This window comes from Arvicanthis niloticus, chromosome 21, assembly GCF_011762505.2.
Source record: "Arvicanthis niloticus isolate mArvNil1 chromosome 21, mArvNil1.pat.X, whole genome shotgun sequence".
Taxonomy (NCBI): Eukaryota; Metazoa; Chordata; class Mammalia; order Rodentia; family Muridae; genus Arvicanthis; species Arvicanthis niloticus.
This window is the reverse complement of record NC_047678.1, coordinates 49430249-49456842: the sequence shown is the minus strand read 5'-3', so window position 1 is coordinate 49456842 and position 26594 is coordinate 49430249. Positions and strand designations below refer to the sequence as shown.

At 44.9% G+C, this 26594-nt stretch overlaps 1 protein-coding gene across 1 annotated transcript in view; it reads left to right on the top strand.

The window, feature by feature from the left end:
* Lama1 (laminin subunit alpha 1) overlaps positions 1-26594 on the top strand; it is a 124928-nt gene that overhangs the window by 56631 nt on the left and 41703 nt on the right. The window contains exons 16-32 of the mRNA XM_034484107.2: positions 1021-1131; positions 6598-6725; positions 9155-9241; positions 10000-10211; positions 12334-12440; positions 12744-12924; positions 13612-13748; positions 14633-14869; positions 16212-16355; positions 17702-17881; positions 18736-18921; positions 19453-19580; positions 20950-21070; positions 22127-22264; positions 23914-24035; positions 25126-25212; positions 25531-25724. Coding sequence (XP_034339998.1) covers positions 1021-1131; positions 6598-6725; positions 9155-9241; positions 10000-10211; positions 12334-12440; positions 12744-12924; positions 13612-13748; positions 14633-14869; positions 16212-16355; positions 17702-17881; positions 18736-18921; positions 19453-19580; positions 20950-21070; positions 22127-22264; positions 23914-24035; positions 25126-25212; positions 25531-25724 — 2500 coding nt within the window. The remainder of the gene's footprint in view (positions 1-1020; positions 1132-6597; positions 6726-9154; positions 9242-9999; positions 10212-12333; positions 12441-12743; positions 12925-13611; positions 13749-14632; positions 14870-16211; positions 16356-17701; positions 17882-18735; positions 18922-19452; positions 19581-20949; positions 21071-22126; positions 22265-23913; positions 24036-25125; positions 25213-25530; positions 25725-26594) is intronic.

Below are 26594 nucleotides of genomic sequence, written 5' to 3'. Positions count from 1 at the left end.
CTTTGTTTCAAAGTAAGAACTAGAGGAGACGTGGAATATATGTGCCCAGTGATAGAGCACATACGTGTGCAGAACCCTACATTCAATCCTGAGTACATACTTACATACATCATACATACATATACGTGTGTATACATATATATCCATATATGATTAAAAACCTTGTATCTAAGCATGCCTATTTTGAAAGAGATAAACTCCAAGTCTCCCTGCTCTCATATGTCTATGAGAGACTACTGAGGTGGCTTTGACAAGCTTGAGCCTTTGGCAGTTGGATGAGACACAGTCTTGGAGCTGGGCATAGCTGCCTTTGAGTTATCTGGAGGACACACTGGGTGCTTTTTCACTTCCTGCACTTGCTAGTTACAAAGCAGAGGGGCTGTTCTCAGGGATGTCTTGAGAGTTAAATGCACCACTGTGCAGAAGGGTTCCTTGCCCCTTGTAAGCAGGAGCAGAAAGTGCCCTTGGATGCCCATATGGCCTCTCTGGCATCATCCCACAGAAGATGCACCTGGACTCTTTGCTCAATTAAACTGACACACTGTGACCCAGGCCTGTCCTTGGACACATTCACTGTTTGAAGGCAACCTTTAATGATTTGCATGCAAAGGAGGAAAATTGGGAAAAACGAAATCTGCTAATGCATTGGTTTTCAACCCATGAGTCAGGCCCCCTTTCAGGGTGAGAACTGTCTCATCCACTGTATACAATGAACAGATAGATACTAAAGAAATTCAGGCTAGATGAACTTGCTGCATGGTGGTAAGTTTACTGAAAAGCGTTAGATTGCACACTTAAAGAGGGTGTGTTTTTAAGACACGGAAATGCTATCAGGATTAAAATGTTTGAAAATCAGAAAGGAGAAATGCTTCCCTGCTTGTGGGAAACTGAGCAGTTTCCCTTTTCAAGGGCATTGGAAGGAAGATGGGTCCCGTGACACCCAGAGCCACACCTTGCCTGCTACATTCACAAGGTCACATTTGAGAGCTCTGACTACATACTGGCCCTCTTCTCTTTCAGGCCTGTCTCCCTGGTTATTACCGAGTAGATGGCATACTCTTTGGAGGAATCTGTCAGCCCTGCGAATGCCACGGCCACTCATTTGAGTGTGACATTCATGGAATTTGCTCTGTGAGTTTATTGCTAACCTTGTGTGTTCCTAACCTGCTCACTGCTGTGTGTTGTGGGCAATGGTTCCCTACCTCAGCTCTGACTCTGTAGATGCTGGACTCATCTGTGTCTTCAGGTATCACCTGCTTTTTTGTTAAACAAAAAACAAACAAACAAAAATACTGGCTTCACACATTGTTTTTGGTGATGAGTTGATCATCTTTGGTCTGAAAATTCAAATTCTGGAACTTGTTGACTTGTGAGTTTCCATCTCAAAGGGGAAGTCCCACACTGGTTCTTTTGTGATGAATCAGTCAGAAAACTTGAATTTTAAAATGAACTGTATGTCTTCACTTTCAAGCCATGTGTATAAGGCATACCCAAAACATAAATTAATGTCAATTCTAGAATTAGGTCTTATCCTTAAGATACCACAAATATATATCATATATAAACATATAAGATACGCAAATTATAACATATGCAAATGTAAATATACATATGCGAATAGTAAAACCTTTAAAATTTACAACTCCAAATAGACGTGATAAAATAAAATGTGATAAAATCACATTGTAGCATATATAAATTTATAGTTAGTTCAGCTAGACTCTACAAACAAGAGCCCCTTTCATGAGCAATGTTAGTTGAAACAGGGCTTAGCAAAAGGTGCAGCTAACCTTGGGCATGAAGTCAGGCACAGGGTAACACCTAGGTTCAAGTAGGAGTTCCTTCTGCCTTTAAGGAACAGAGACCCTCTGTGTTCATACAGATTCACTGCTCAGAATCAATGTGAATGTGAATACTGATAGCCTTGTTATCTATGCATGGAAGACCTGTGCTCTTTAGTTACAAAGATTGATTGAGTCATACACCTAAGGAAAACTAATTATCAGGCCCCAGAGAAGCGTGAAGCCTGGTATCCTGGGTGCATACTTTCTTGTTGTTCATTGAGGGGACCTTCATGTGTTCTGTTCTTTTCTTTATTCTGGATGCTTTGTGCCCATAGCAACTGTAGGAAGTGACATCTGCTGTCCCCTTGGGATGGCTTCCTGCCAACATTTGAGGGTGACCAATGTATTTCGGATGCACTTCTAGTAGGTAGTATAGTTGCAGGAAGTCTGTGTATTAAAGATTCTGTTGTGAGTGATATTTAAATTGGCGGCATTTAATCTGGCTTTTCTTAATCAGCCTCCATGTCCCCAACTAGCCTAGGCCTGCAGCCACACTGCCACTCGGCTCAGACCGCGGCTCAGGCAGCTGGAAACACTGGCCCTGCCACCTACGAGATGCCAGTGTGGGAAATTAAATATTAATCAAAGGCTTTATATGTTTCATAATGCTCAATAACAATATGCCCATACAATTAGAGGTGTAACCCAATAACCAACCTAGATATACCAACTACCTTTGACTACTAGAGACACACATCTGCTTCCATGTTCCCCTCTCTCTGGTCTCTCTCCCCTAGCTCCTCCTCTTCCTTCTTCTCTTCCTCTCCTTACTCCTCCCACCTTAGCTCCTCCTACAAGGTTCCTTGTGCTTCTATAAACATATAGTTACAGAAGTATGTATGAAACAAGTTACATGTGGGTGGTCTGTGCTCACCTACCAAATGCAGTGGATACTGAAGGAACAGGTGCTACGTGAGCTGTACATAGTCAGTGTGTCTGGTAACTGCGTCATGTGTAATATACAGCATTATATATTGTATACACTCTGTATGTACTTTGTATATAAGTTGTAGACACTTTTTTTCACATTGACATTTTTATTAACACCAACTGTTTTTTAATTATTATTTTTTAAAACAATAGAACAAAAATGTCTCAAGGAAGCAGTCTCACAATCTGTTGACCTTCCAAAATACATTAAGCCACACCAAATATGAATTTCTGTTAACACAAAATAAGAGATTCAGAAAAAAATAAAAGGAAAGCAAAAAGAAGAAAAGGGCTGGGGGTGAGGGGCTGAGACTCAGTAAAACACACTGGGTTAGGTGGCGAGGCTCCGTAGTGGGCACACCAGTGACACAGCGGTCCCCACTGGCCCCTCATATGCACGTGGTGAGCAGAGCTCACTGTTACTGTTTGAAAGAGGTGCAGCACTGGCCTGTCAGGTAACTGGGGCAGTTCTGAGCAGAGGCCTAGCTGATAATCTTTATTTTGTAGACACTTTTTAAAAACTGTTTTAGAGTTAGAGGGAAAACACAGCATTTTATAGAGACCCTTGAGGGACTTGTCCAGCATCCCAGGACTAAGGTCTCATGTAACGGACATTAATGCTGGTACCACACCACTCACTAAGCCATGAACTCTCATCCCCTCAGCTTCCACTCCCTTCCGCTGCCTAGTTTACTATTAAAACCATGAGTTCTCTGGCTTACCAAAGCGTTGTGTCTCCCACATCTACTCTTCTATGGTAGCTCATGCTTTCTGGTACCTTCCAAGAATGCCAGGCTCTCTGCAGAGCACTCTCAGCTATGGATTATCTCAAATGATCCTTCCCTGTGATTTCACTGGAACCAGACACTGGGAAATGCTATGCCTGTTCAGAGCCTCCAGGGGACCATGACATCACTGCATCTGCTTCTGGGAATGCCACCATGAGCCACCCAGATAAGATGGTGTCTGCTAGCCTTTTCTACTGATTTATTTAAGCAAATAATGTTTATTTTGAGGAAGAATGGGTAGAAATAAAGATAACATAGATGAGAGTTGAAAAAAAAAGAACACAAATCTTGCTCAAGAGCAGAGTTATGGCTCTGTGGTTGAGGTCTTGTCTTGGACCCTTCTGTCTTTTCTCTTCCAATAAAAAGAAAGTCTCTTTCCAAGAGAGATGAATGCTCTTGCCCTCTGGCATCCAGACCACCAGCAGTATCAGCATTTAGAGTGACCCACTCCAAAGGAAACACTGAGACAGATACATGCTCTCTGGGCTTTTCAACAGAATTCCTAAACAGTTTACCCAGATAGAAATTTCAGTGTGGCCCTTAGATCAGATTCCACATTCCACAGATGTGCACCAACATAAAAACACAAGACTTACTTCAAAGGAGATGAGAGAGAGTTTATTCTGGAGGCAGATACTAGTGAGTGGTAGCCCACGAATGCAGATTTAGGTTACCCCAAACCCATACTCCAATGTGGTAAGAGAAGTTTGTATAGTAACAGAACCAAGACTTATTTTAAGGCCCCCTTCGAATACATTGGTGGAATCATTAGAGGAGTTGTAACAACATGGGGATTTTCTGTTATGGGTCCCAGATGCTTTCTGCTGCTGGTCTAAGACTTCTGGCTGGCTGAGAAACCAGTGATCTCTTAAATTAATACATTCCAAAGGGTTTTATCTGCTAGTCATAGGGGTGTCACTTCAGTTGAGAAGACTGAAGATATAGCCGAAGATAAATCATAATTAGGCTCTGGATCTGCAACATTCCAACCTTCCCATAATCATTGGAGTTCTTATCAGCTACTCAGCCTTGCAGAAGGTTCTTTTTTGTCCATTCATGTTTCAGGCCAGCATAATCCAGCATTTTGAAAATGTACAACAGGATTAGTTCAGCCATGTAATTTCCTGCTAAGTCTCTTTACATTTTTTAAAATGCATTTGGATTAACAATCAAAGGTCATGGAGAGATAGAAAGGAAAACCAGAGTGCGATTGCTCCCTCAAATGCCTGAGAACAACACAGGCTTTGCCTGGAATCTCCTTAGACATGCAGGCTCATCTCTGAAGCCTGAATCCAAATTTACAGTTCACTATGGTTGGTGGTCAGTGTCCACATTTGAATTAAGGCCCCCAGGCTTAGGATAACTCAGTAAGAAAATCTGGTGCAGCCCTGATATGGAATGGATATGATGCCAGGTGTTTATAGAACTGAGTTTAGGTTCATATACAGGGATCTGTCAGCCTCAGGAATTGCAGAAGTGTACATAGTGTAGAAGAGAAAATCATATTCAAATTGTTGCGTGAAAAATAACCAAGTATATAAAATGAGTGGCTTCCGAAACCTTGGAGCTCAGTGCAAGTGGGATGAGGGGATGCTCAGGTGCCATAAAATACAAGGTGGATACTTAAGGAAACCAAGTCAGGGGGAAGCAGAATGTGAGGAAGCTCGTATGGAATAGGCCCAGCAGCTCCTTGAAGCCCACACCTGAGTAGATGGTTGGCTCAGCTCTACCCATGGTCTCTTGCCTGACTCACCTGCCCTGCCCTGGCCAACAGTTTTATATTTTCTCCCTCTCCCTCTCCCTCTCCCTCTCCCTCTCCCTCTCCCTCTCCCTCTCCCTCTCCCTCTCCCTCTCCCTCTCCCTCTCCCTCTCCCTCTCCCTCTCCCTCTCCCTCTCCCTCTCCCTCTCCCTCTCCCTCTCCCTCTCCCTCTCCCTCTCCCTCTCCCTCTCCCTCTCCCTCCCCCTCCCCCTCCCCCTCCCCCTCCCCCTCCCCCTCCCCTCCCCCTCCCCCTCCCCCTCCCCCTCTCCCTCTCCCTCTCCCTCTCCCTCTCCCTCCCCCTTCTTTCTTTCTCTTTCTTTTTTTAAACTACTTGCCTATCTTGGGGTTGTTGACTTAGTGATTATATCTTGGGATTCACTGAGCTTTTAGGCCTAGTAGTTGTGTAGTTTTATCACCTGATTCTAAAATCTTGAACTTGGAATTAATTTTAATTTTTACCCCAGACTCACAGGAGTATGAATAGAATTCATGACGCCTGCTGTTTACCCCAGTTCTCTTATCGTGGGTAGTTCCCACGTTTGCTCTGTTCATGTCACACCTGTCTACCTATACAGATAGGCGCCCGTTTAGCTAATCAGATTTTTGGTTACTAGGAAGTGCATTGAATATACTATGACTGGTTATCTTCAAATTCTTCAGTGTGCATACTCTGAGAACAAGAACTGTAACCTTCATGCATTCAAAACCTAGAATGGGTTGAGCCATTGCTCTGCTCCCCGAATCTACCATCCATTTTTTTCCCCTGAGCTTCTATTGAGGACAGGTATTGAATTGTACTGTCATGTCTTTTTAGGATTTTTTTTTTTTAATTTAAAGTTTTCCCCATAATCCTGTACAAGTCACATTTAAACAAGGAACCAGAGCATCAGTCCAGGGTCCCAGAGATGACTCAGGGTCTGGAAGCCTGTTCTACTTTTTCAGAGATCTGGAGTTCCCAGCAGGTGGCTCAGAACCTTATCTGTAACTTCAACCCCAGGGAACATGATGCTATGTTCTGCTCTCTGTAGACACCTGCACACACATATCAGTGTGCATCCCCTCCCCCCCCCACACACATACATGTACACATAATTAAAAACTTGAAACCTGCCAATCTGCAAGCAAGTGACTCTTTATCTGTCATTTCACACGTATTTTATAACTTGGCTTTTCTCATTTTCTGTTTTAACATGAACACCAGCTTGTTAGTGCATGACTCTGCAAATCTCCTGCAAGGGAGACTGAACTGACACATCTTTTTATACATCTGGTCTAGGCATGTACACACAACACCACAGGGGATCACTGTGAGCAGTGCCTGCCTGGCTTCTACGGGACACCTTTACGTGGGACACCAGGGGACTGCCAGCCCTGTGCCTGCCCTCTCTCCATTGACTCTAACAAGTAAGTGTCAGGTCCCACTGTGTGGTTCTGTCTGGTGTGGCTAAATCCCCACTGATGTGTGTTGTGATGTTGCCAAACAAGACTGTCATGAGTGCTACTTATCCTGAGTGATAACTGATGAGAGAGGAAAAGAGAGAGAGTTCTTTTGTTATTAAAAATCTGGGGTATTTAATAATGCAAAGATGCACACACTTTTTTCTCCTCTTGGACCCATGTCTGCCATGTGTCTTCTCAAGAATACAGTTGGCAACCAAGACAATGTGCTGATGAATAAAACATCGTTCTTGTGTTTGATGAGATTTGATCTGATGACCAAACTGTGAAAATATGAAGCTAAATCTGTCCCACCAAGTCAACAGATAAGCAATACATGCTTGCTGTAGACTGGGTATCAGAGTAGATGATCTGCACAGCAAACTCTCCACCCATGGATGCTGGCCCCAGGAACTCAGTGCAATCAAGATTGCAATGGAGGCCATTCCTCCTGGGAGTGCGTGGGCTGGGGGACTTCTGGAGAAGCTCCGGTGTCAGATATGATGAAAGGGGACTCAGCAGCCAGAGGGAACTGAGTGTGTGACACCATAAACATGCATACCCTGCTTGAGGAATTACAGTTGGTCCTGCAGCAGAAGCAGGGTATGTGTTGATGGAACTCTTTACATGAAATCCTTTATTTCATGCCAGGGCATGTAAATTCTATAGGCCAGTAGTTGCTATCACATTTTCTTCCCTTCTCCTTCTCCTTCTCCTTTTCTGCCTTCCCCTTTTTTCTCCTCTCTCCCTCTCCTCTTTTCCTCCTTGCTCCCCTCCCCAACTCCTTCCTCTCCCCTTCCCCATCCTTCTCCACCCCTCCCCTCATCTTATTGGTACTCTTCCTCTACCCATTGCCAGTGAATTCCCTCCACCAGGGCTTTTGCTTGAAACTCTGGGATGTAGAATGATGCTGTTTTAGACTCTGCCACTGCTATGAAATTCTTGAAGGTGGGTATTTAGGAAGAAAAGACATCTGTTAGTTCATTCTGGAGGTTTCAGTATATGGCACCAGCCTCATCTAATGGCCCCCTGGTGACTGTACCACACTGATGGGCTGTGTGTGAGAGATGGGTCACATGACACAGATAGACAGAGGTTCAGGATTGCCTTCACTGTTTTGTAACAGCTCACTCTCATGAGAACTAACATAGTTTCAACTTGTCCCTGAAGGCAATGGCCCAATGACCGAACCATCCCTTCTCAACAGTACCAGCATGTAATGAAAACTTTCTGCATAGAAAACTCTGAGGAACACACCCAAGCATCACATAGTGGTAGTAAAGATAGTTAATCTTTGATTGGTTACCAATGAAGTGGTGAGGTACGTCCGTCGTCCGTCTTCCCAATTCAGACAATTCCAGGACCCTGTGTGTGTCTCTCTGTGTGTGTTTATGTATCTGTGTGTATATCTATGTCTATGTGTGTGTATGTATCTATGTGTGTATGTATCTATGTGTGTATGTATTTATGTCTCTATATCTGTGTGTGTGTTTATGTATGTGTGTATATTTATGTCTATGTGTGTATATGTGTATATGTGTGTATGTGTGTACATATCTATGTGTCTATGTGTGTGTGTCTATGTGTATGTATGTATCTATAGCTGTGTGTCTATGTATGTGTGTTTATGTATCTGTGTGTATATCTACGTCTTTGTGTGTGTCTGTGTATGTGTGTGTGTTTATGATTCTGTGTGTATATCTATGTCTATGTGTGTGTATGTGTCTATGTGTGTATGTGTGTGTATCTATGTGTGTATGTATTTATGTATCTACTTTTCTCTCTTTCTCTCTCTTTGTGTGTGTGTATCTATGTGTGTATGTATTTATGTATCTATCTTTCTCTCTGTGTGTATGTGTGTGTGTATCTATGTGTGTATGTATTTATGTATGTATCTTTCTCTCTCTTTGTGTGTGTGTGTGTGTGTATGTATTTATGTATCTATCTTTCTCTCTCTCTTTGTGTGTGTGTGTGTGTGTGTGTGTGTGTGTGTGTGCAACTGAAGGGGCTGTCTTCAGAGCTTGAAACATCAGTGCTAGTGAGTAAGAGCAGGGATTGAGAGCTAATGATTCTAGAGCATCTGAATAGTCTTCTTGGGGAAACAAGGTAGGACAGGCAGTGGAGATGAAGCAGTTAGCAGTTCATACTGGCAGAGGTGGGAGATATGAGTCCATTGTGAGCTGAAGGACAGAGGAATAGACACAGGAATAGACACAGGAGACTGATGGGCATGCCGGGCTGTGCTGCATGGCAGAGGCATTGGATTCTGGGCTAAAGGCTGGGAGAGAACCTGCTAAACATTTGCTAGGACAGAGGTCTCAGGAAACAACCCTTTTAAATATCTGGAAACAAGCAGCATCTACTGGACAATCACACTCATTCCGAATATTTGACAGTTTCAGCCCTACCTGCCACCTCACCGATGGAGAGGAAGTGGTCTGCGACCAGTGTGCCCCGGGTTACTCAGGAGCCTGGTGTGAGAGGTACTTTGTGCTGTGCCAAACTCCAGTTTCACAAAGCAGCAGTAACATTGTTTCAAAAAATCTAGTACACGTTTTATATTTTCTTCTTCAGTGCTAACTGAAACATTGTCAGTTGTCCAAACCCCTGTAGACATGATGTGATAATTCAATGTATGTATACAATGTGTAGTGATGGGTGCTTAAAATATGTAGTTAAGTGTGGTCTTGTTGTCTTGGTGAATTACCATTGTTTTGTAAGATCATGCAGAAAAGCAAGATGCCCATTGAGAGAACAGTGTTCCACCTCCTGGAGCACATTGGTATTCACACCAAGGACAATGGCAGAGGGGAAGGGAGGTCAGTAGTTACGGTTGTCACACATCGGAGAATTCAGTAGTTTAGACAATAGTGAGGGCATTGGGTGGTCTGATTTAAGAGTCATTCTCTGGCACCCAAAAGCCAGTCTTGTCTTTTCCCATGTGTAAGTCTTGACACCTGCCCCTGGTTCAGCCTCTCAAGAGCTGGGTGATATCCTCAGTGGCCAAGAGAAGGTCATGGCTGCACATCTTCTGAACTTATGCTCATTTTGGTTCTGTTCCCATCTCACAAGAGGCGAGGGAGATTTGTGACTGTCAGGATGGAAAGTCACCTCTTTTCCATCGCAAATCTTAAGGGAAAGAGCCGATCTGATTTATTAGCCATCCAGGGAGTCCCTGGCTTGCTGGGTAATATCTTGAGCAATCCTATTGACTAGATCTTGCTTTCTATCTTGGATATAGATGTGCAGACGGTTACTATGGAAACCCAACAGTGCCAGGGGGATCTTGTGTACCATGCAACTGCAGTGGCAATGTTGATCCCCTGGAGGCTGGCCACTGTGACTCTGTCACAGGGGAATGCCTGAAGTGCTTGTGGAACACAGACGGTGCCCATTGTGAGAGATGTGCAGATGGCTTCTATGGAGATGCAGTGACTGCCAAAAACTGCCGAGGTGAGTGCCTGAGCAAGGGGGTCACGGTTGTTATATATTGCCATGTGAATTCTGTAACATTTGTCGGAAGGACTCGGTCTGATGGAGAGAGTCTTACTTAAATTTTGACTACTGTGAACAGACATCATGACCAAGGCAGATCTTATAAGGGCAACTTTTAATTGGGGCTGGCTTATAGGTTCAGAGGTTCAGTCCATTATCATCAAGGTGGGAGCATGTTAGCATCCAGACAGACATGATACAGGAGGAGCTAAGAGTTCAACATCTTGTTCAGAAGGCAAACAGAAGACTAGCTTCCAGGGAGCTAGGATAAGGGTAATAAAGCCTACACTCACATTGACACACTTCCACCAACAAGGCCACACCTATTCTAACAAGACCACAGTTCCTAATAGTGCTACTCCCTGGGCCAACATGAGCCCATCACAGAGACCTTATCTTGAATCTGTCTTATGTACTGATGATGGGTCTCCTATTATCAGACATAGACCCAATACTCTGTATTCTACAGCAGCTTAACTAGCGGTTATCTCTAAAGGTCAGAAGTGTAGAAAATTCCTATCCCTCATGGTCAAGGACCAGGTTCACTTTCTGACAGCATGGTGGTGGCACAACCCTGGTGGTCTGCTCATGCACTACTTGACCCCCCCCCCCCCCCCCCCCCGATTTGCTAATTTCTGTTTGGAGCCTTGAAACTAGGTATCACGTAGAACTACTCATTGAGACAGTCAGTTGCTTGTGCCTGAGGTTTTCAAGCTTTGGGGCAGATACTGAAGCGCTCAGTGTTTGTATTTTTGCATAGTTAAGAAAAGCTTTATTGTGTGAGAGTTTGAAACATGCATACAATGTATCACATTAGTCCCCACTCCCTCCCCTCCAACTCCTTTCATCCTCTTCAACCCCTCCCATCTCCCTGTGACACATCTCCCTCCCAATTTCCTGCACTCTGCTTTTAATCACATGGAGTCTCTTCAGTGCTGCTGCTGTGTGGGTGAACTTGGGGTCATCCACCCAAGCTCGAAGTTCGGGTAGCAAAGAAGAAAGCTTTCTAGTAGCCATCAGCTGCTAACTTAGCTGCATGGTCCCCTCTCTGGGCCATGCTGCCATTTCTGCTATCTTGACCTTGTGTAGGTCTGGTTTTTTGAACTGTCTCAAGGCAGGGATGCACGGATAATAATGCCACTTGTATATTTTGATAATTCCAGGTAAACCTTGGTCTTATATCGCAGCATAGAGACGAGGTGGTGCCAATCATACAGAAAAATAAAATTGTAGGCCCACATTAGATGAAGAGAGCATGACTTTGGTTCATCAACCTGAACTTGAGCAACATGGAAACCTTAATTTCAAATACTGAGAGTGGGTGGTAGATGGGTCAAATACTGCAGAAAGATCCTGCATGGTGAATACTAAAATCTCCTCAATGAATTTAACACTTGGAGTGTCCCAGAGGCTTTAAAAAGTGATGCATCAGCACATAAGCGTCCAGGAGGACAGAAGATTAGAGTTGAGGTTGATACTAGGGAAAGAGAGGACATAGAAGAGGGGGTGCCAGGGGGATATACTTTGGAACAATCTGTCAAAAAGACAGGGGAGAAGGGAGGGAGGGAGGGAAGGAAAGGGAGAAAGGAAGGAGGGGGAGGGGTAGGAGAGAGGGCAAGCCAGGAGAGCTCCAGCTAGAGAGCAGCTATCTGTGTGTTGTTAGCCAGCAGGCCATGTGCTGGGGAGGTAGGAGTCATGTTCAGAGTCAGGCTATGGGATGCAAGAGTAAGTCCTTTCTAAAGAGCAGCAGGGTTGTGTCTCTCAGGATCTCAGGCAAAACGGGGGCATTGCCCCACATATATTAAGGAAAACCGATGGCTGGCGGGAAGCCAGGTTCTTGGGAAATGTGGATCAGCCAGCCAGATCTCTCTCGGGCTGTCAAATCTTCAGGTCCAGGGCCAACACCTCTGCTTCTGAGATTGCTCCCACACTGACAGGACTCTCATTGTCTGTGAAGTATATTAGCTCTGTAATCCAGTATGTTGAATGTTTAAGCCTTTTCTTTAGGAAATTAAAGGGCTTTTACTCAAATTATGGTTAAGTAAATAAATGTATCTCTCACGTGTCTTGTGTGTCCTAGCCTGTAACTGCCACGAGAACGGCTCCCTTTCTGGCATCTGCCACCTGGAAACTGGACTGTGTGACTGCAAACCTCACGTGACAGGACAGCAGTGTGACCAGTGCCTGGTAAGATGCTTACTGGGCATAGCATGCTATTCAATGACTTGCCAGTGTTTAGAATCGAAACTTAGCCTGGGTCCTCGGGCACTTGAATTCACATGGGAAGGGCTCACCCCTGGGCTTGGCCACCCTATGCTGTGCCTTCCCGATCAAGAGAACATGCACACAGTGTGCCCAGAACATGCATGCAGTGTGCCCAGGAACAGGGGTGTGCTGCCATTCCGAGAAACACCTTGCCTGTGACTTCAAAAACATTCCATTGTGTGTATAGGCCGCTAACCCCATGGTTCTTCCTCTTTTGTGACACAGTCTGGCTATTATGGGTTGGACACAGGGCTTGGCTGCGTGCCCTGTAACTGCAGTGTGGAAGGCTCCATATCTGACAATTGCACAGAGGAAGGACAGTGTCACTGTGTACCAGGTGTCTCTGGAAAACAGTGTGACAGGTGTTTACATGGCTTCTATGCATTCCAGGATGGTGGCTGCACACGTAAGCACTGGAGTACCTTATGTTCCCCGTGAAACTTGCCCTGTCCCCTTTCTTGGTGTCATAATAACTTCTGTGAACGTTACTTTTCTCCTGTCCTTACGGTGGGGCTCTGTACCTGTTTTCTTTTTCTAACCTCTCTTAGGATGTGAGCACTCACTTTGGTCCTGGCTCCCAACCTGCTTGTTATGTGACCCTAGCTCTAGTTTTTGAGACCCTAACTGCAGCCCAGAAGCTTTTGTAAGGACTAGGGTGGGTCACATCTAACACAATTGGCAGCTGATAAGAAGTCAATGCCTTAGAGCCATGGTTCTCATCCTCCTTAGTGCGGTCAACCTTTAATATAGTTCCTCATATGGAGGTGACTTCCAACCATAAAATTATTTTCCTTGCTATTGTAACTTTGCTACTGTTATAAATTGCAATATAGAATATCTATATGCAGAATGTTTTATATGTGATTCCTGTGAAAAGGTTGTTTGACCTCCATCAGTGTTGCGACCCACAGGTTGAGAGCTCCTGCTTTCTGTTCTTCTGTCCTTCAGGTATCTGTGCTACTTCAGGGATAGATGAAGAGGTTTTGGTATCTCTTTTAATAGTGGTTCCAATTATTAATAATAATTGTGCTATCAAATTGTCTCGCTTGGGTCACATCCCCCTTCTGAGTCTGTGATGCTTCTTTTGTTTCAGCCTGTGACTGTGCTCATACTCAGAATAATTGTGACCCCGATTCTGGAGAGTGTCTCTGCCCCCCTCATACTCAGGGTCTGAAGTGTGAGGAATGTGAAGAGGCATTCTGGGGTCTGGACCTGGAACAAGGGTGCCAGGTGGGTGCTGCCACGGCGCTGGAATGAGTAGTTCTTCCTTGCCGCAAACTGCCTATTATGCTGTCTCCTGGCTTTAAGCAGTTGTATTGCCGTGGTTCATATTTAAAATCTGTACAACTTGGAGCACTGGTCATGCACCTGAAGTCCTGGCTACTTAAGGAGCTTAGTCAGGGGGATTGTTTGGGTTTAGTTATAGGATAGTCTGGGGAGCTAGACTATGAAGAACCCCCCCCTTTAATAAATAAATATGTAAGTAATGGTCTCTGGAATAATGCAGGAGAGTTAGCATCTTTCAAATTTCTTATTTTGAGGTTTTTCAAGAATTTAGCTGTGAAATTGATAGGTAGATATATACATCTATATAGTTATATAACTATATACAGTTATCTACTTATCTAGAGATATATAGTTATATAGATATATAGTGACCTTTAAATATTCTTTAGTCTAGTCTATATTTTATGCTTTAGTCTATATTTTCCAGTGGAGTTTTCAATAATTTCATTAGAGAATTAGGTTGAATCTGAGAGCTCAATTGTCCTGTAATCAATTAGCTTAGAATTAGGCATAATTGGGCTTCAGAGTAGTGGGGACATTACTTCTCCTCTAAAATATTTTTGCTGAGCTGATTGCACCATTAGATTTAATTCTAGTTCAGAGTTACTGTGTTGGTGTCACTAATGTACACACAGGCCCTGCCATGGGACCCTTGTCCCATGGTTCCTGGCAGGACAGCTCCCCTTAGGAACAGCTCAAGGTCAATTTACCGACGTTATTGTCCCAGACGGTGTTTCTCTGGTGTCTGAGTTTCTGTACTTTCTGAGGATATAAGTTCTGCCCTTGTATTTATATTTACCTCCTCTCTCTCTTTCTCTCTCTCCCAGGCTTGCAACTGTAGTGTTGTGGGCTCCACAAGTCCCCAGTGTGATGTTCTCTCTGGCCACTGCCCCTGCAAAGAAGGGTTTGGTGGGCAGAGCTGCCATCAGTGCTCCTTGGGCTACAGAAGTTTTCCTGACTGTGTTCCCTGTGACTGTGATCTGAGGGGGACACTGGCTGACACTTGTGACCTGGAACAGGGTCTCTGCAGCTGCTCAGAGGATGGTGGCACCTGCTCCTGCAAGGTATTGTGGATCTTCAAGCCTCAGTTTCCTTCTCCTGTCCTCCTCTTTCCTACTACAGGGCTTCTGACTACTTCCATAGATTCTAATGATTAGAAGGACAGTTTCAAACACTCTCTCAGATGGTTTCATACTTTGATATCACCTATCAATCAAAAAGCTGATGGCTAATAAGCTGACATAGGAAATAGGAGGTGGGACACGGGCAGGAAGAGAGAATTCTGGGAAACAGTGAGAGATAAGAGATGAGATGAGTGACTAAGGGAGACAGGCAGAGGAGGTGCATGTAAACCAGCAGGTAGAGAAACTCAGAAAGATGCTGAGGAAGATGCTGAGGAGACAAGAAGGAAGAAGCAGGCCAGAACTGAAGGAAAGGTTAACCAATCAAATGGTAGACATAGAATAGTTTAAATTGGTTAAGTAAGTGAAGAGCTCATTGGGGAATGAGCCAAAGCTTATGGCATAGACCTTTAATAATAAATAATTAGTCTCAGAGTTGTCATTCCGAAAGCTGGGACCAAGAAAGGAAAAACACATTTAAAATTATTGTAACAAGTCACAGTGTTCTCTCTTGAAATGATGAAAGAGCCTTGAAACAGAATTTTACCAGTTACAAGTGTTTGGTGACTGAACTTCTCTGAAGACAGTGTTTCCTAGCATGCACCCATGGATTAGGTAGCCATTCATTCTTGAAGAAACAAAGTAGCAAGCAAGGCTTTGGGGAAGATTTGGGGGGTTTACAGCTATGCTTTGGGACTGGTGATAGTTCTTTGTGCTTGCTAAAGTAAAGGGAAACTATGTACCATAATTTTCCACGAGGTAGGAGTTTAATTTGACTTGCACGTGTGTCCGAAGGTTTTCCCAGCATGCTTTGTTGCCAGATCACTGCCACTTTCTCTAGTCTCTGTGAGGAGGAGGAGGTGGCAGCCTGAAGCTGGGGTATTGGTGTAGGGATAGCAGTGATGAAGGAAGGATTCACAGAGGTTCATTTTGTAAGTGTCTTGCCATGTCTCCTAGCAACATCCTAGCTCCAGTCAGTCAGACCTGGCTGGCCTTCACTTAGCCTGGGGTTTTGTCTGGAGGCCCTTAGCATCATCTAGAGACCATGAAGATTCACATTAGCAAATACGTATTTGCAGTTTCTTCCACCATAGTTTTGACCCTCAGTCATAACTCTGGAGTTTTGAGTGTCTGACTTCCATGAGAGGCATGGCCACCAAAGATTGAGTTTAGTAATGCATGTTTTATTATTTTGTCAGTGTGTCTTATTATTTTGTCTCTTTGTGTGCATAAAGTCACATTTCTTCCCTCTCAGGAATTCATTTATTTTCTTTTCACCCTTTAGGAGAATGTCCTGGGACCCCAGTGCGATAAGTGCCGAGTTGGCACCTTTGCCTTGCGAGGGGACAACCCTCTAGGCTGCAGCCCCTGTTTCTGCTTTGGTCTATCGCAGATCTGCTCGGAGTTGAAGGGTTATGTGAGGACTCCAGTAAGTCACATATATAGAATGAAAGGGTTTCCGCCCTCTTGCCTTTGGGAATCAGGTGGGCATTGGGAGAGAACAAAGACATCAGAAATTCTAAGACAGTGATTTGCTTACTGTATGAGTCAGAGTCCTCTGACCACTTCTGGGATCCAGTGATATAAACAAAGATAAAGGCAATCTATGCCCACCTTTAGCTGATCCATTGAAGGCTTTTCTTAGAAATAAGAAATAACTACAGCATCTCCAAGATGTACTTCCTGTTGTTGATGCTGAGCGTAGCAATAGCTTGAACCTAATCCGTTACAGTGCCTCTGGCCATCCTGATCCAGGCCTACAGTCTAAATGAAAAGTCCTTTTTCTCTGGCATTAAAATGAAGCTTTTCATCTGGGGACCACTGGGAGAATCTGCAGATCAGATCTGGGTTTTGTGTGTGTGTGTGTGTGTGTGTGTGTGTGTGTGTGTCTGTGTCTGTGTGGTGTCTGTGTGTCTGTGGTGTGTATGTCTACTGTCTGTGTCTGTATGGTGTCTGTGTGTCTCTGGGTGTGTGTTTGTGGTGTCTGTGTGTGTTTGTGTGTGTGTGTCTTTGGTGTGTATGTCTAGTGTCTGTGTGGTGTCTGTGTGTGTGTGTCTGTGTGTGTGCGTGTGTCTGTGTATCTGTGGTGTGTATGTGTGTGTCTCTGTTTATGTCTGTGGTGTCTGTGTGTGTCTCTGTATCTGTGGCGTCTGTGTATGTGTCTGTGGTGTTTGTGTGTATATGTCTATGTGTGTATCTGTGTCTGTGTGTGATCTCTGTGTGTCTGTGGTATCTCTGTGTGTATCTTTGTGTGTATCTCTGTGTGTGTATGTCTGTGTAGTGTCTGTGTGTTTGTCTGTGGTGTCTGTGTGTGTGTCTGCGTGTGTCTGTGTATCTGTGGTGTATATGTGTCTGTGGTGTTTGTGTGTATATGTCTGTGTGTGTATCTGTGTCTACGTGTGTTCTCTGTGTGTCTGTGGTATCTCTGTGTGTGTCTTTGTGTGTATGTGTGTGTGTGTTGCACATGAGCAGAAGCTGGAGGAGGATGTTGAATATTCCTATTCTGTTACTCTCCACTATATCCCCTAGAGCCTGAGTCTTTCCTTAAACTTGAAGTCGGTTAGGAGCCCTGAAGCCACAGCTATCCCTCTGTCTCTGTAACCCCGTAGCCCTGGGGTTACAGATCGGCATGCAGCCACACCTGGTGTTTTACAAGAGTGCTGGAGATTACATCTCGGGTCTTCATGCTTACACAACAAGCAAGTGCTGTTAACCACTGAGTTATGGGACCTTAACTCCTAATGTGAAGCACATCTTTCTTCTTCCCATCCCTAGGTAACCCTCGCCTCCGATCAGCCCCTCCTGCACGTGGTTTCACAGAGCAACCTCCAGGGCACAATTGAAGGCGTACACTTCCAGCCTCCTGACACCTTGCTGGATGCAGAGACTGTCCGCCAACACATCTATTCAGAGCCATTTTACTGGCGGCTCCCAAAGCAGTTCCAGGGAGATCAGGTGAGCACACACAGCCTAGCCCCCTCCCGTTCCCAGAGAGAGAATCAGAGTCCTTCTTCTGCCCATCACTAAAGGATTTGGATATCCAATCACTCTTCTAAGTGAAGGTGGAGGCGTTCTGTGCTTATAAAAATCCCCACAAAGGCTTGGATTTTCAGATGTTTTAATTTTTAAAGCTTTTATAGTTTCATTAATTTGCATTATTTTTCTCTTTTCTAAAGCAATAATTCAAGAAGTCTATAGTGTTGTTACCAGTGGCAGGGCTAGATCTGACCTGGGGCCCTCGTATAAGAAAGGAACAGTCAGTTGGCAAGCCACCTCCTATGAAGGTGATAGAAGGCTTTTGGTACAGCGCCTTGCTTAAGAGAACATGAATTAAACTCACTCTGATCTTTATGTTATTCCGGTTTTTCTGAGATACAGTTCAGTGTGTTAGTCCAGGCTAGCTATAATTTCCAATCCTCAGCCTCAGTGTCCCAAGTACTAGGATAACTGACCTACGCCACCATGTGAGCTCACTTTGATCTTTAAATTTAAAAAAAAAAAAAAAAAAAAAAAAAAACTACTCCAGTGGTCCTATAGATACGGATGATTTTAATTCAAAGAGCCTGAAATTAGAATCCTTGCCTCAGTGGTTTCTTCTCAGACTGTGTTTGGTGGAATCACTAGACTAGCTTCAGTCTATCTCACAGACCATTAATAAGCAGAATTAGGCGGAGGCAGATTCCAGGCGACACACTCACCATTGGATACATTGTAATGAGTAGTGCCTTTCCTGTAATGACAAGCTTTCCGTAAAGTGTCCTTAAACTAAGGCTGCCCCAGAGGAATAACGTGAGTTTGTTGTTTGTTAGCTCTTGGCCTATGGTGGGAAACTGCAGTACAGCGTGGCTTTCTACTCTACCATTGGCACCGGAACATCCAATTATGAGCCTCAAGTCCTCATCAAAGGAGGTCGGGCCAGGAAGCACATCATTTATATGGATGCCCCAGCGCCAGAGAATGGAGTGAGACAGGATTACGAAGTGGGGATGAAAGAGGTGATGTATGGTTGTCCCATGTGCCTTCCTTAAAGATGCAAATTTGCTGTCAGGGTAGCAAAAGCCCAGACCCAGGAGGCCTGGGGAAACAGCTTCCAGTGGGCCTAGAGAGAGAGTTCTAAGAGCGATTCATATTTCATGGCTTCCTGAAAGCCAATCTACAGTAGTTGTTGCCTATCTACAGCTTTGCTTTCCACAGTGTTGGATGTTCAAGCCAACTGAAGTCCAGATATACTAAATGGAAAATCCCAGAAACAACTCTTAGGCTTTAACATTGTATACTGTTTCTAGTCTCGTGATGAAACCATGTATCTTTCTGCCCTGCCCTGCCCTGCCCTGCCCAGGATGTGTCTTATCCTTGTGTATGACAACTGCCTCTTAGGTTACAGCCAACCTTTATCAGTTCATTAATCTACCCAGAGAAAGGCTGATGTCTGAAGCTGTCTACGAAAGAGCTATGTATGTTCTCCAGGGTTGTATGTCTGTGAAGATGTTAACTTTGAATTAATTGGTCACATTTCTCGTCCACAGGAGTTTTGGAAATATTTTAACTCTGTGTCTGAGAAACATGTCACGCACTCTGATTTTATGTCCGTCCTTAGCAATATTGAGTACATCCTCATCAAAGCATCATACGGCCAAGGACTGCAGCAAAGCAGGTACTTGGAAGCTTCTAGAACGTTGCCTGTTTTCATGATCTGATGCAGAAGTGGAAGATCTGTCCCCTCACTCCAATGACCTACATTGTTATTAATAGATATATCTCTGACCCTTATCTAAACCTTGTTCAATATTGATGGCCTGTTAGTGTTTTGTTGCTAGGATAAAACGCCTGAGAGAAACATGTTAAGAGGAGAAAAGGTTCGTTTTGGTTCTATAGTAGATGCTCTTCTGTTGCTGTGATAAACACTCTGACCCAATGTACACTATAGAAGAAAGGCTTATTTTGGTTTACGGTTCCATAGGGCTGGATAATGGCAGGGAGTCATGAACACAGGCACCTAGAAAGCTTAACCACATAGAAGATGCTATGGGAACTAGAAGTGGGGTGAGGCTGTCACCCCCTCAAAGCCCACCCCCAGCCTCAGCGATATGTTCTCTCTAGCAAGGCTGTACTCATACTTCTTAAGGCTTTATAGTCTCCCCAACAGTGCCACCCTCAGGGGATATAGGAGCCTGTGGGGGGCTATTTCTCATCCAAACTTCAAGAGGCTCATAGTTGAGGAGGTTTGCATCTGTGCTCGGCTGGCTCCATCACATACTAGCTGCTTATTTCATAGCAGCCAGGAAGTAGAAAGCGAGTGAGCCTGGATGGGAGTTGGGGGTAAAATGTCCCCTCAAAAGCATGTCCCCAGATGGGGACCATGTTATGGACATGGCAGCCTTGTGGGGTATTCCATCAGGGCTATCACACTATAATTATAAAACAGAGTATGTTAACTATGACTATCCACCTGCCATGGCAACAGGGCTTATCGTAAGTTCAACATGGTGGAATCTTAGATGAAATAGAACATTTTTTATAAAGACTACTTAGACCCCTAAAATCTAAGCTGTTTTTCCCTCTTCTCTTTTCTCTTCCTTCCTTCCTTCCTTCCCTCCTCCTCCTCCTCCTCCTCCTCCTCCTCCTCCTCCTCCTCCTCCTCCTCCTCCTCCTTCTCTCTCTCTCTCTCTCTCTCTCTCTCTCTCTCTCTCTCTCTCTCTCTCTTATTTTTTTTGGAACCATGTCTAAGGACAGTGCTACTTCCCATGATACCTATGGGCTATCATCTGATATCCCATAAGGAAATATATTCAGTGTTGGGCAGAGCAGTCCTGGCAGGGTCTTGAAGGTGTTCACACTTGGATATATTTTCTGTAACCACATTCTCCTGTACACTGACATGCTTTGCAATTGTCAGAACTACTCCACAGGGAGAGGTCTGGGGCTCAAGACAGATGGAAATACTAAACCTTGCACAATGTTTCCAGAAGTTTGTCTCTTTGTTAATGCTTCTTTTCCTGCCTCTCTTCACAATGGTGCCTCAGAATTGCCAACATCTCCATGGAAGTTGGCAGGAAGGCTGTAGAGGGGCCCCCTGAGGGCGAGGCTGCCTCGCTGTTGGAGCTCTGTGTCTGTCCTCCTGGCACTGCTGGACACTCCTGTCAGGTAGGAAACGGTCACCTTCAGTTCATGTCTGTGTCCTGACTTCAAGCTGGAATATGCTCATTTACAGCAATCCTGTATGGGGGAACAGAACACAAGAGCATCTACAACCTGGCTTTTTAAAATTTAAAAATGTTTAATTTTTGTTTAAATTCAGATTTATTGACTCCACCAACTTCTGAGTGTAGGATCTGGCAGTGTGCAATATGTTCACAGTTCTGGGGATACAATTGTTCTTTAGAACATTCCTTTTTCTTATCAGTCTGAACCTGCATCTCTTCAGCAAGCCCTCACTTCAGCTCTCCACCTGCTTGCTGCTCCTTGGGACTCTGACTACTCCTAGCTCCCCGTATGAGTGGAATGCTGTAGTATTTCTGCTTTTGTGGCTTCCCTCTCTACTTAGCGCCTTAATGCCTTCGGGCTTCCTCCATGTTTAACACATGCTAGACTTTCTTCTGAAGGCTGAATGATATTCCAACATTTGGACACATTCTCTGTTTTTCTGTGGGGCCTTGGGTTGCTTCTGTGGATGCTGCTGTGGGGAAGGGAAGGTGAATGCCTCTTCCAGTTTCTTCCTGTCGTTCTTCTGAGCCCACCAGAAGTAGACTTGCTGGTCGGAGCTAATGGTGCTTTTCATTCTGGAGGAGCCTGCACACTCTTTCCTCTCTACCGGCTACACACAAGCACTGGCCCAACATGTGTTCTGCTTTGTTACTTTGGCTTTTGTGCAGAGTTGGGAGTTTTGCTTTTGTTGGTGGTAGTGTTTTGAGACAGGTTTTCTTTTTTCACTCCATCGCCTTGGCTAGCTTGAAACCCACTCCGTAGCCTAGGCTGGACTCACAGGAGTCTGTCTGCCTCAGTTTCCCTATAGGTGTGATTGTGGGTACGAGCTAGCATGCTCAGCTCTTAGCGTGAATGTGATTTGTGTTTTTCCTCCCGATAGTGGGTGTGGCACTTGTCATGTGATGCTAGCCATCTGTCTTTGCTGGAGAAGGGTTTTTACCCTGTGCCAAGATTTTAACCAGGGTCCACTTTCTTGTTCCTTTTGCATTTCTTTAGGACTGTGCTCCTGGGTACCACAGAGGGAAGCTCCCAGAAAGTGGAGGCAGGGGACCCCGCCCTCTGCTGGCTCCTTGTGTGCCCTGCACTTGCAACAACCACAGTGATGTCTGCGACCCTGAAACTGGAAAGTGTCTGGTATGTTTGCTTGGGTGGGAACTGACCTAACTTTATCCTTTATCAGTGTAACTTAAAGGGAGAAGACTAGGGACCAGGCAGGCCCGCCAGGGACCTCCAGGAGGTCCTTGCTGCCATCTCTACCTAGAAGGCACATCAATGGGTAACCGGTCGGGTGTTGTTCCTGAGTCTCCCTCAGCAACTGATGCCTCCTCAACTCTAGTCCTCAGTAGCAAGTCCTTATGTCTCTGCCACTCTCCTAGGTGGCTCACTCTCTAGAATGACAGCCAATAGGAGGCCAGAATCCACTGTCTGTTGGGGTGCTGCTTCATGCTGGACTTGAGACTCCCTGGAGAACACCTAGAACTGTTTCCATCCTGTCTCATCTTCTAGTACTTGGCCCTTGTCTGCGACATACTATGTGGGCGAAACAAGTATTTATTGCAATTCATTTTTGAAGAGGTTGCAAATACCCCCTCTGAAGGGAGACTCATTTAAGAGGCCAAGTGGATCCTAAGAAAACCTATCTTTACCAGTTGAAACAGAAACAAAATGTTTAAGTGTTTTCTAGTTGAAGAGTCTTTAAACGTAGTTTTAAAATATTTCTTGCTCTGTCGTTTCTTGCTGTCAAGGGGAAAAGGCAGAGCAAGGGTGGCTGCCTGTCCAGGGACTCCTGGCTTTGCTGCCTCTCCTCTTCAGCTGCATCATCATACATGCTGTGTGCACAGGGGCAGAGCAAATGTGGAGGGATGGAGCCGTGTGGATTTTAAATAGAATTGGTGATGAAAATTGCTTGCACTTTGAGCTTAAACATACATCTATATACTTTTTTTTTTTTGGTAGTAAGGTCTCTGGCTCAACTACTGACATCATATTTTAACTGATGTTTATTTGATTGTTACAAGAATTTGCCGTGAGTGTCCTCCCTCCACGGGTGAACTCCTAAGCCACCTGCTCATTCTCTTCAGCCACCACAGCTGCCTGCCTGTGAATGCTGAAGCCTGAATTAATTAGTTACTTTTCTGTTACTGTGAGGTAACAAAAGGGAGAGTTATTTTGAGTTTCAGTTCCAGAGGGGGGAGTCCTTATGGCAAAGGAGTCATGGCAGTAGGCAGCCAGAGTAGGAAGTGATCACATGTCCCCATACACAGGAAACAGAGAGTGAATTGGAAATGGAGCGAGGCCATAAACTCTCAAAGGCCAGCCCCAGCAACTTGTTTCCTACTGCACGGTTCCATGTTCTCTAAGCTTTTCTCATACAACAGTGCAAACTGGAGACCCAAGCACCTGAATGAACAAGACATTTCTCACTTAAACCACATCAAGCCCTAACCGGCAAGTGGACACACTGTTGGGTCTCTGTCTACTTTAGATCTGTATTTTGAGGATCTGAGTTCTGACTGCTTTTGGGTCCTGGATCTGTTCTCCTTCTGTAGAATGTATCAGCAATTTCTAAGCTATGTGACTTGATATAGTCTTATGGAAAGTAAAGGTCACTGATCTGGAAAAGTTTCCAGAGTCCTAGGAAATATAAAGAAAAATGTCCCGTTTTTCTTTAAGAATTAAAGTACACCTCACTGATCGGAAGTACGGTTGGTTATAGAACCATCACCAGTGACGTTCATGTCTAACTGTTTCCATTGTTCCTCCTTTGAAATATGGAACTTCAGAACTGCGGAGACCACACAACTGGGGACCACTGCGAGCTGTGCGCTCCTGGCTACTATGGGAAGGTGACTGGGCTGGCTGGAGACTGTACCCCGTGCACCTGCCCTCATCACCCCCCTTTCAGGTAAGGCTGTGCTGGGGCAGCAGGACACAGCAGCTCTGTTCACATATGGGGGCTGCCTCTGTTTCTGGCCTCACTTTCTAAGGGGCTCTGAGTGCTCTCTGTTAATGTTGTCCCCGTGGGGAGGTAAAGCACATGTTATGGGGAAGTGTGCATTCTCGGGGCTGTTTGAATAGGATCTCTACAAAAGGAAAGCATCGTGTTGGGCTTGAGTGTTAGAATGGAACCAAGTTTGAAAATAGGCCTTTGGGATTTCCCAAGGCAAAGTTTGGCTCTCAGCTATGTGCTCTGCTGGGTAATACAGTTCCTTTACGATGTAAGAAAACAGGGTTGTGTCTACATATGCCCAGGATGAAATACATGAGCCCAGAGAAAAAGATACATGATGTGTATCCGTCAGTCAATAACTTATCTGGAGGCCGTGGCACTGCCTGTGCTATTGACTAGACAATGTGGCAACATTCTGAAAAAAAAAAAAAAAAAAAACCCTGTATGTCTATTCCACATCCGTGAACAGTGGCTATGTGTACCCAGAGACGTGCACACATGCCTGTTTCACCATTTGCTTTATGTATTTTCCACACTGCTTAGATAGTGAGTTTGCTTCTTCCATCAAGAAAGGTTAACCATCTCCCAAACCCTTAGCAGTTATCTAGGAGGCACGAGAATGAACAACTTTGAGAGGACCTAGATTGCTTGGTTTAGTTTTTACATACTTTGTGTTTCCTTGAAGCCTCATTATTTAAGGAGATAGGTGCTAGAGGTGGTGCAGGGCTGGTAACTCCTGCTGTAGTCTTCTAGCTTACTCTCCAGGGCAAGGAACCAGACCTGATTTCCTGCTAGGTTGGGTTGAGGTTTTAGTAGTTTGCAGTTACCCACTCTTGCCTCCAGGTGGCACATGACAGCTTATCCTGTGGAAGCAGAGGGTATGGCCAAAAAGGAACCAGGTTCCTTTTATTCTATAGATTCAAGCTCTAACTCACCTAGCCATGCAATGTAAGCACTTAACATTTTGAACAGTGAGGATAGATAAATATTCAAGAAATATTTGAAGTCAATATCTGAAACTCTTTGAAAAACACATTTCTTTCAGTTTCAGCCCCACTTGTGTCTTGGAAGGTGACAGTGGTTTCCGGTGCAATGCCTGCCTCCCTGGCTATGAGGGACAGCACTGTGAAAGGTATGCCGCTGGCCTATCACCAGGAAGCAGATGGGGCACCCACCCTTTTTATAGCATATGGTATATACTTATGATAGCAATCTGGGAGTCACTACACGTGTGTGTGTGTGTGTGTGTGTATGTGTGTGTGTGTGTGTGTGTGTGTGTGTTTGTACAGATGGGGACCACACTGCCATCCCATAGCAAGGTTTCCTAAAGTGAGTGTGTGCTCCGCTTTTTGTCTGGCAAAAAAGGGTAATTGCCCCTGGTCAGAGCTGGTGTGTATACCTGGTTGGAACAGACTGCTCTGTCCGGTGCCTACCATCCTCTTTCCCATAGGTGCTCTGCGGGCTATCACGGTAACCCTCAAGCAGCAGGTGGCAGCTGCCAGAAGTGTGATTGCAACCCCCAAGGCTCTGTCCATAGTGACTGTGACCGTGCATCTGGGCAGTGCGTCTGCAAGCCAGGAGCTACGGGGCTCCACTGTGAGGAATGCCTGCCGAGACACATCCTGTTGGAGAGCGACTGTGTTTGTAGGTGATTCTCCTTGTGTTCATGCCTAAAGTTGGGTTTTCTTCACTGAGGAGAGACCTGGCTATGGCACCTACAGGGTCAGTGGGATACTACAGCCCTCACTCACTTTACATTTTGTGACATTTCCTGAATGCATATTGCTGTTAAATCTACTGAATTGAACCTTTAGTTGTGTATGATTAGGCCAAGACACCTTTGACTGTGGTAGACTCTTGGGATATAGCCCAGGCTGGCTTTGAACATCATAGTTTTGCCTCAATTTCCCAAGTACTGACTGCGATTACAGGAGTGTGTACTGCACCCAACTAATAATCTTGACTGTGTATCATTTAGCAGTGTCAATAGTTCCTTTACTGAAACCAAGGATTAATCAGCCTGGAAGAGGGAACATCGTTGTGGGGTTTTCCTTTGTATAGTCCAAATTCAGGTCTCTTTAGTTTTCCTCCAGTTCTGATGAATGTCTCTTGTCAAGTGCAAGACAAGGTCCTTCTGGGAAGTCTTAGAGGGCCATGGGGATGCTATCCTGTGATACTCACTGGGAAAGGTTTTCACTTTTGTTTCTGTGTTTGTGATAAGTAAATTGCCCCCATTCTGTTCTTCACTGCCTCTGTGCTTGAGGAGGAAGTCCTGGAACACCCTGACTGTGGAGACAAGGCTCTGGAGGGAACTGGGGATTCTTGTAACCAGTCCCATTGAGAGGAATGAAGATTCAAGTGGAAGGAACGAGCACTGACCCCTGGGCCACTTCAGGCTCAGCTATGCTTTCTTTGTGACCCTGAGGGTGTGACTTTGCTGGGCCTCAGTCACCTGGTTGAGAATTGTGACTCCCTGGCTGGAATGTGAATGAGATTTGTTTGGTCCATGGGCCC